This window comes from Melanotaenia boesemani, chromosome 12, assembly GCF_017639745.1.
Source record: "Melanotaenia boesemani isolate fMelBoe1 chromosome 12, fMelBoe1.pri, whole genome shotgun sequence".
NCBI lineage: Eukaryota > Metazoa > Chordata > Actinopteri > Atheriniformes > Melanotaeniidae > Melanotaenia > Melanotaenia boesemani.
Genome location: NC_055693.1, coordinates 35,434,839 through 35,444,557, shown reverse-complemented (window position 1 = coordinate 35,444,557; position 9,719 = coordinate 35,434,839). Strand labels below are relative to the sequence as shown.

Sequence of the window (9,719 nt, the reverse complement as noted above, 5' to 3'; positions counted from 1 at the left end):
CTGGGGTTTTGTTTGTTTGAACGCTCTTCTCTGCCGTTATTTCACATTTTCTTCTCACTGATTATATTATAATTCACACACTGACACATAAATATGAACATATCTGCGCCATGTTTATTCTTGAACTGCTTTAATCAGGACATTTTGTGCATTATTCAGGCCGAGGAGTCCAAACTGCATCGTTAAAATAGAAACACAGATAAAACACTTGCTCAGTCAGCTCTATTTAACTGACCCCCTAAGGCTGGAAAGCAGCATAGAAGACATGTTTGATCTGGTGCCGGTCTGATTACACACAGCTTCCTTTATATAACACAGCAGTATCGCAGCAGACAAAAATACACTTCACTTCTCATTTGGGTACTTTAATAACTTCAAACTCTGACAATAATATTATGCTGATCAGGCAGGTACAGGGGCATCATCACTGCCATTTTAATCGGCTCTTCTAGTGTCTGGGTGAGGGTCTGCCAGAGGAGGGCTGAGGGAGGCGATACTTGGCCATCTCTAGATCCAGGTCTGCAAACGTGTAGGGGTTGTAGTTGTGGTGCTGGTAGTTTCTGTAAGTGCTGTTGTCAAAGGGCTCCTCGGGTTCTGGAGCTGGAGCTGCAGCCTCTGCACAAGTCAGAGGAAAGATAAGGCAAATGAGAGGATTCACACATCTTGGTGAGGTTCATGCATCAAAACACCGTTAGTCATGTTCAAAGCTCATCCATTTACAGATTCAGTGTTGCTGTGTGGAAAGCTTGAAGCTCATGTTTGTCAGAAGAAAGTAAAAGCAGCTCCTGCTGGAGAGACACATTTTAAATGGCCAAAAATAAAAAAAATAAATCAAAATGTGATGGAAACACAAGCTTCATTGCTTCTGATTAATCCAAAATGCATCATGTGTAAACTCTGGTTTACCTTTACATCTGAGTCTGTACAGAAACACGTCAACAATCACAAAGATTCACAGATTTCCACACCGTGCCCATCCAGCAGTCCCCAGGTGAAGAACAGATCAGGTCAACAAGGTTAAGGACACAGAAGAAATGAACACGAGCTCAGACGAGTGAGCAGGAAGCAGAATTATCCAGCTGCTCATCCCAAAGCAATTTGGGAATATAAACCCAAATGATTATTAACCCTTAAAACTCCATATATAAACCAGTATGTAACAGTTTATAATCCCACTATAAACCAGTGTGTAGCAGCTTTTAATCCCAGTATAAACCAGTCTGTAGCAGCTTTTAATCCCAGTATAAACCAGTCTGTAACAGCTTTTAATCCCAGTATAAACCAGTCTGTAGCAGCTTTTAATCCCAATATAAACCAGTGTGTAGCAGCTTTTAATCCCAGTATAAACCAGTCTGTAGCAGCTTTTAATCCCAATATAAACCAGTGTGTAGCAGCTTTTAATCCCAGTATAAACCAGTCTGTAACAGCTTTTAATCCCAGTATAGACCAGTCAGTAGCAGCTTTTAATCCCAATATAAACCAGTGTGTAACAGCTTTTAATCCCAGTATAAACCAGTCTGTAGCAGCTTTTAATCCCAGTATAAACCAGTCTGTAGCAGCTTTTAATCCCAGTATAAACCAGTCTGTAGCAGCTTTTAATCCCAGTATAAACCAGTCTGTAGCAGCTTTTAATCCCAGTATAAACCAGTCTGTAGCAGCTTTTAATCCCAGTATGAACCAGTCTGTAGCAGCTTTTAATCCCAGTATAAACCAGTGTGTAACAGCTTTTAATCCCAGTATAAACCAGTGTGTAACAGCTTTTAATCCCAGTATAAACCAGTCTGTAGCAGCTTTTAATCCCAGTATAAACCAGTCTGTAGCAGCTTTTAATCCCAGTATAAACCAGTCTGTAGCAGCTTTTAATCCCAGTATAAACCAGTCTGTAGCAGCTTTTAATCCCAGTATAAACCAGTGTGTAGCAGTTTTAATCCCAGTATGAACCGGTCTGTAGCAGCTTTTAATCCCAGTATGAACCAGTCTGTAGCAGCTTTTAATCCCAGTATAAACCAGTGTGTAACAGCTTTTAATCCCAGTATAAACCAGTGTGTAACAGCTTTTAATCCCAGTATAAACCAGTCTGTAGCAGCTTTTAATCCCAGTATAAACCAGTGTGTAGCAGTTTTAATCCCAGTATGAACCAGTCTGTAGCAGCTTTTAATCCCAGTATAAACCAGTGTGTAACAGCTTTTAATCCCAGTATAAACCAGTGTGTAACAGCTTTTAATCCCAGTATAAACCAGTCTGTAGCAGCTTTTAATCCCAGTATAAACCAGTCTGTAGCAGCTTTTAATCCCAGTATGAACCAGTCTGTAGCAGCTTTTAATCCCAGTATAAACCAGTCTGTAACAGCTTTTAATCCCAGTATAAACCAGTGTGTAACAGCTTTTAATCCCAGTATAAACCAGTCTGTAGCAGCTTTTAATCCCAGTGTAAACCAGTCTGTAGCAGCTTTTAATCCCAGTATAAACCAGTCTGTAGCAGCTTTTAATCCCAGTATAAACCAGTCTGTAGCAGCTTTTAATCCCAGTATGAACCAGTCTGTAGCAGCTTTTAATCCCAGTATAAACCAGTCTGTAACAGCTTTTAATCCCAGTATAAACCAGTCTGTAACAGCTTTTAATCCCAGTATAAACCAGTCTGTAACAGCTTTTAATCCCAGTATAAACCAGTCTGTAGCAGCTTTTAATCCCAGTATAAACGAGTCTGTAGCTGCTTTTAATCCCAGTATAAACCAGTCTGTAACAGCTTTTAATCCCAGTATAAACCAGTCTGTAGCAGCTTTTAATCCCAGTATAAACCAGTCTGTAGCAGCTTTTAATCCCAGTATAAACCAGTGTGTAGCAGCTTTTAATCCCAGTATAAACCAGTCTGTAACAGCTTTTAATCCCAGTATAAACCAGTCTGTAGCAGCTTTTAATCCCAGTATAAACCAGTGTGTAGCAGTTTTTAATCCCAGTATAAACCAGTCTGTAACAGCTTTTAATCCCAGTATAAACCAGTCTGTAACAGTTTTAATCCCAGTATAAACCAGTCTGTAGCAGCTTTTAATCCCAGTATAAACCAGTCTGTAACAGCTTTTAATCCCAGCATAAACCAGTCTGTAGCAGCTTTTAATCCCAGTATTAACCAGTCTGTAGCAGCTTTTAATCCCAGTATAAACCAGTCTGTAACAGCTTTTAATCCCAGTATAAACCAGTGTGTAGCAGCTTTTAATCCCAGTATAAACCAGTGTGTAGCAGCTTTTAATCCCAGTATAAACCAGTCTGTAGCAGTTTTTAATCCCAGTATAAACCAGTCTGTAACAACTTTTAATCCCAGTATAAACCAGTCTGTAGCAGCTTTTAATCCCAGTATAAACCAGTCTGTAGCAGCTTTCAATCCCAGTATAAACCAGTCTGTAGCAGCTTTTAATCCCAGTATTAACCAGTCTGTAGCAGCTTTTAATCCCAGTATAAACCAGTCTGTAACAGCTTTTAATCCCAGTATAAACCAGTGTGTAGCAGCTTTTAATCCCAGTATAAACCAGTGTGTAGCAGCTTTTAATCCCAGTATAAACCAGTCTGTAGCAGCTTTTAATCCCAGTATAAACCAGTGTGTAACAGCTTTTAATCCCAGTATAAACCAGTCTGTAGCAGCTTTTAATCCCAGTATAAACCAGTGTGTAACAACTTTTAATCCCAGTATAAACCAGTCTGTAACAGCTTTTAATCCCAGTATAAACCAGTCTGTAGCAGCTTTTAATCCCAGTATAAACCAGTCTGTAGCAGCTTTTAATCCCAGTATAAACCAGTGTGTAACAGCTTTTAATCCCAGTATAAACCAGTCTGTAGCAGCTTTTAATCCCAGTATAAACCAGTCTGTAGCAGCTTTTAATCCCAGTATAAACCAGTCTGTAACAGCTTTTAATCCCAGTATAAACCAGTCTGTAGCAGCTTTTAATTCCAGTATAAACCAGTCTGTAGCAGCTTTTAATCCCAGTATAAACCAGTGTGTAACAGCTTTTAATCCCAGTATAAACCAGTCTGTAGCAGCTTTTAATCCCAGTATAAACCAGTCTGTAGCAGCTTTTAATCCCAGTATAAACCAGTCTGTAACAGCTTTTAATCCCAGTATAAACCAGTCTGTAGCAGCTTTTAATCCCAGTATAAACCAGTGTGTAGCAGTTTTTAATCCCAGTATAAACCAGTCTGTAGCAGCTTTTAATCCCAGTATAAACCAGTGTGTAACAGCTTTTAATCCCAGTATAAACCAGTCTGTAGCAGCTGGAGCTTTTAATCCCAGTATAAACCAGTCTGTAGCAGCTGGAGCTTTTAATCCCAGTATAAACCAGTCTGTAGCAGCTTTTAATCCCAGTATAAACCAGTGTGTAGCAGCTGTCAGACTGGGAGGTAAAATGATGTAAAATGAATGTATGAATAGATGTAGCAGCATAAAGGTCGACCAGAAGAAGAAAGCAGAATTTATTACTAACAGAACTTTGTAGAAATAACACACAGATCAACAGTGACCAAACCTTTTCTCATCTCATCGTTCTCTCAAGTCTTGGCTTTCAGGAGAAAAAATATTGTTACTGAAACAAACACACAACAGAAACTATTTCCATGTTTCCACTTTTTCCTCATTTCCAGTTATTCCTGCTACTATTTACCTGCTATCCTCACTAAACCAACTCCAGCTCAGCTGCTTTGTGGCGCCACCGTGCATCAGAAACGTCTTCTTGGCTTTATTCCAGCCATAGAGGAGCATTATTTTTCTTCTTTTCACACACACATAGAACTTTCTGCTCACTGGTTGATCTTTGGTAAGCTATCCATCACAGTTTACCCCACAGAGCTACACCCACAGTGCTCCTGATGATAGAAGAGATAGACTTCGGGGAGATCTGATGGAGGTTTAAGGGTTAATGAAAACATCTGTAATCCTGCTTCCTTAACTACTCTTACAAACCACCCCCAGTGTCTGTTCATCCAGCTGCTGTCAGGACAGGAACGTCTTCACTGTAACACAACCTCCTGTGCACTCTAACAGTACCGTTAGCATTAGCATTACATGGCACAATAATATAACTTCAACAAAACAAACTGAAACTGTCTACACAACAAAACAAAAACAACATGAGCAACAAATCAGATGATGGATGTTCTGGGAGTGGAGATGGAAGCTGGAGAGCTAATGGTTGCTGGTTCTGGTGGGTCAAAGACAGACAGGGGTAAAGTTCAGGTGAAGAAGGACAGCACAGGCATGATCATGTTTGACCTGGATGTAGAAGATACATGATGAAAAGGGAGGCAGCAGAAAGCCCTGCAGGCACAATCAGATGGCGTGGACATGCAAAACCAGCGAGCAGAAACAGAGGTTAGTGATGAAAGTTACTAAGCTGTGAGTCTACATCTGTTTTAAAGGTTTACAGGAAACATGGTCATCTGTGGACACTTAGAAGATCCACACAGAAGAAAAGGGGTTTAGGTGGGGTGGTGTAGTGTGTACCATCAGGTTCTTCAGCAGGGGCCTCCGCCTGCAACTCCTCTCCAACAGCTTCAGTTAAGACCGGGGCAGGGTCCACCAGCACCTCCGCAGAGCTCGAAGCTTCAGCTGCAGCCTCAGTGGAGATGGTCTCTAATTTTACAGCTTCTTCAGCAGAGGCTTCAGCTGCGCCCGGGCCAGAGTCCACCAGCTCTTCTACAGGGCTGGAAGCTTCAGCTACACCAGCTGCTTCAGCGGAGATTGTCTTTGACTTTACGGCTTCTTCAGAGGAACCTTCACTCACTTCAGCTTGGACTTGAGCATGGTCCACCACCTCCTCTGCAGAACTCACAACTTCAGCTGCTCCTTCGGTGGAGGCAGTCTCTGAAGCTTCAGGAGCTTCTACAGGAGCAGCTACTTCTTCTACGGGAGCATCAACCTCAGCTTTCTCTGGAGATGGAGTCTGGGTCACATCTGGAGATGGAGTTTCACCTCGGGCATCAGTGGCAGCAGTCGCAACTTGAGCAACTTCTCCTGCAGCATCAGCTGGACCTTCTGGGCAGGAAAGTTCTGGTGCTGCCTGTCTAGCAGAGCAGATCTCTGGACCAGAGTCTCCTGAGCCCTCCACCACAGGTGGAGCTGCTTCTGAAGATGCTGCTGTCTCCTGTACAGCCTCAGCATCAGTAGTGGCTTGTTTCTCTTCTGCATTGTCCAGCGTAGATGGGGATGTTCTTGGTTCAATCTCCACCTTCAGCTTTTTATCTTCAGAATCTGAATCTGAGTCAGAATCTGAGTCAGAGTCGCTAGATGATGTAGAGGATGAACCATCAGCTGGATCTTTAGGGGGAGAGCAAGCTGCAGCAGCAGGGACTGCATCTTCTGATGCAGCAGCTGCAGATGGAGCAGAGTCAGATTCTACAGCTGGTTCTAAAACAGCTGGTTCTGATGCTGCAGCTGGTTCTGATGCTGCAGCTGGTTCAGACCCAGCAGTCAGCTTAGCTGCTGGGTCCGAACCAGCTGCAGACTGTGCAGGCGGAACTCCAGGTTCTGAGAGTTTAACCGGAAAGGAAACAGCAGTCCTGTAGGCAAGCAGGGTCGCTCTCTCATCTGGAAGTTCTGCTGCTGAAGAAAATGGTAAATAGGAAAAAAGCAGGTAAACAGAACAAGCAGGTCCACTTTGAGTCAGAATTTCAAACAAAGACAGGAATTTTTAGCCTGAATGGAGATAAACGGTGTTTATTGTTTATATTTACTGTTATATCAGTCTATAGAATAACAGATTTTACAAATATGGAGCTGGTGGGCAGAGCTTCATCAACAGTGTTTTCTAGGGAAACAGCGTCAGATCACAGCTGGAAAACTTACTGACCTATTTTACACAAAACCTGGAAATACTGATGTGAAATAAAGTGACTGAATCACAAACAAAATATGTCGTGCTGGGATTTTTAAGTTGGACAGAAATGATTCAGGAGCTCATGAACACGGCGGTTCCCCTCCTTGCTGCTGCTGCTGCAGAAGCCAGAACAACATTTCACATCTGTTTAAAGATCATTAATGACGGTTTTCATAGCCACACTCTGAACGTTGGTCAACAAACGGTTTATAAATGTGCATCAAACATTTAATCACTGATCCGAAACAACGACTCAAAGGAATACAATCCGACCCCATCTGAAGGTTCCACCATCCTTTCTGAAGGAACAGAATTTTCCTAAAAACTGTTCGGTTCACCATTTCACCAGATCAGCAAGCTGAGTATCACTGACCAGACCACAAACTTTAAGTACTTCCTGATCTGGGAAAAAAAAAAGTTCTGATGGGACAATGAAGTTCTCATCCTGGAGACCCCCGACTAAAAGTTTCTACTGGAGATTTTCCACACTTACTCTTTGCTGCAGCTTTGGTCTTTTTTACTGGTTTTACTGGCTCCTCGGCTTGAGTGCAGAACCAAAGAACCGGGCGGTTCCTCAGGACACCCAAGCTGCTCCCCTGCAGAAACAGAGAGCATTTAGTCTCGGTACAGGTCCGGGAAGCTGTGGGGAAGGAAAACGCTGCTCAAATCTGATACTTTCTTTCAAGTTTGTTAAGAAATAATGAAAACCTTTATTTTGTTCTGTGTTGCAGAAAGAAGCGTCGTCGCTGTTATGTTGTTATCAACATAAACAACAGCTTGTTTATTCATTTTCCTGCCTTCTGGTTGATGAAGGCGATGAAACCACGTCGCTGCTGACGCTGAGGAGCCAAACTTTGTCATTTAAACCAGAATTTGCTGTTTTTACTCTCAATACCGAATTATCTGCTGAAACCAATGTTTCTATGTAATGTCCGCACGGGGTCAGGAGGAAGGAGACCGCGATAAGGTGACCTCCTCTCCTCCTCATCCTCACCTAATTAACATGTCAGTGTTTATCAGACTCTTCTGTCCACTTGAAACCAGTTTAAAACCATTACAACACAATAAAATCATCCTTACCTTCACAGAAGTCAGTCGCCCTAAACGTAGCAAGTGGGCCGCCATTTTGCACTCCAGCTGTTATGCTCCGGTCGGAAACTAGGACAAAAAGCAATAGTTCCGCATTTACACGTAACACTTCCGGTCGCGAGAAAAAGAAAACCACTTTTTGTTTTCTTTTTTAAATATAAACAGAAAAAAATAACAGCTTACTGAGTTATTAAATAACTAATTAATTTATCCCGCCCCTTTTATTATTCGAGCATGAAAATTGTTATAATTGAACTAATTCTTGTTTTAGTTGTTTTTTTCTTGTGTTCGTGGGTACAGCACGGGGAGGCTGTGAGAGGCGGGAGGGTTGGGTGGAGGTATAGGTTATATATGCTATCTGCTGTCTATTTTCACTTTCTTGGATTATGTTTTTACGAACTCGTGATGATTGTCAGCTAAGTTTACCTGTAAAAGCTGTAGGGAATGCTGTGGTGTGTTTCTGGTGTAGCAGCTGTGTCTGGTGTTAGGTTGGATTGAAGACTTGTTGCTTAGAGCTACTGAATCTTTGTCTCCTCGTTCCTGTTTTTTCTACTTTCCTTTTTACTTTTCTTCATAATGCTCCTATTTTTTCTGTCACCAGTCAGATCCAGCAAGATTATATAAATTCCCTAATTCAAAATAAATTATATATGTATATATACTGTATATATATATATAGAATAGAATAGAAATACTTTATTAATCCCTTTGGAGAGCTCTCAGGGAAATTTGGGTACCAGCAGCAATACAACACCAACAGTAAAGCAGGACAAGCACAAGACACAATATATACAGGTACAAAGCAATATATATATATATATATATATATATATATCCAATATATATATATATATTATATATATATATATATATATATATGTGTGTGTGTGTGTGTGTGTGTGTAGGCTTCTGCAGACCTTCTGTAGGTCTTCCTTTAGATTTCTGTAGACCTCCTTTAGGCTTCTGTAGGCCTTGCTTTGGCATCTGTAAGTCTCGCTGAGGCTTCTGTGTCCATTTGGACTCTTATTATGTTTTTGGATCTTTAAAGGGAGCTTTGGTTTGTGTGTACAGGCATTAAGCTGCTTCATTCTTGTGCTTTGTAGCGTGCTGTATGCCAGCTGTGGTGTTTTGACTGGAGTATTTGATTCCCTTCACCTTCTTAGGTATGTCTCCTTCACCTTTTCATGCAGTGTCAATTTGTCCTGCCACCAGCTGTGAGTTCAATGGCTATTTATGCAGCAAAGATGTGTCTCACTGCCTCATCCTTCTCTCCTGCGTGCGAGAGCTGTCCCATGGCTGCCAGTTATGTATGCCCCCTTCCTATTCATAGTAAGCTGTTTTCCATTGTGGCATATGTAACGTGGGTTTTTATTTTCTAGGCACGTTACAGTGCTGGCGTTTCCAGCTTGTCTTGCATCTTTCCTTCGAGTGTCTCAACTTTGCTGTGGATGTTGGTCCCTCATGATGATGCTGAGACAGTAAAACACAAGTTTTGGCCTCTCGTTTCCATGGTAACAGAGTTTTGGGTGGACAAAACTGTAAAGGTTTGAGAATGGGCTTCAGACTGAAATTTTCTAAAAAAGCAAAGGCGAATCCTGGTCACATAAATGTGAACTGGGATCTTTTGGAGACGATGACGCTATTATCAGAACGACTGTTAATTCCACACACACTTGCATTTTATCTATTTTATTTTAGCTTTTTTCTCTCTGTTTTTATTTAATTTCTTTTATTTCTTCTTTAAAGTTTGTTTTTAATGCTCTTGTTATTG

The 9,719-nt window shown here is 41.4% G+C and overlaps 1 protein-coding gene across 6 annotated transcripts; it reads right to left on the bottom strand.

Annotated features, from left to right (window-relative positions):
• Positions 1-92: 92 nt before the first annotated feature.
• ndufv3 (NADH:ubiquinone oxidoreductase subunit V3) lies at positions 93-8,033 on the bottom strand. 6 transcript variants are annotated; one of them, XM_042002762.1, is made up of 5 exons: positions 7,940-8,033; positions 7,353-7,455; positions 6,496-6,585; positions 5,488-6,435; positions 93-615 (listed from the first exon to the last, which is right to left on the bottom strand). In XM_042002762.1, the coding sequence occupies exons 1-5, from the start codon at positions 7,982-7,984 to the stop codon at positions 449-451; spliced, it is 1,353 nt and encodes a 450-aa protein (XP_041858696.1). In that variant the 5' UTR covers positions 7,985-8,033; the 3' UTR covers positions 93-448. The 6 variants fall into 6 exon arrangements, with proteins under 6 accessions (XP_041858696.1, XP_041858698.1, XP_041858697.1 ...); XM_042002764.1 differs by having other exon boundaries at positions 5,488-6,417; XM_042002763.1 differs by having other exon boundaries at positions 6,496-6,582.
• Between the last annotated feature and the right edge of the window lie 1,686 nt (positions 8,034-9,719).

Coding starts and splice junctions, on each gene's coding strand:
- ndufv3 (XM_042002760.1), bottom strand. CDS start 7,984: ATGGCGGCCCACTTGCTACGTTTAGGGCGACTGACTTCTGTGAAG. Junction 7,456..7,939: donor GGCGACTGACTTCTGTGAAG/GTAAGGATGATT, acceptor CTGTTTCTGCAG/GGGAGCAGCTTGGGTGTCCT. Junction 6,586..7,352: donor GACCAAAGCTGCAGCAAAGA/GTAAGTGTGGAA, acceptor CATTTTCTTCAG/CAGCAGAACTTCCAGATGAG.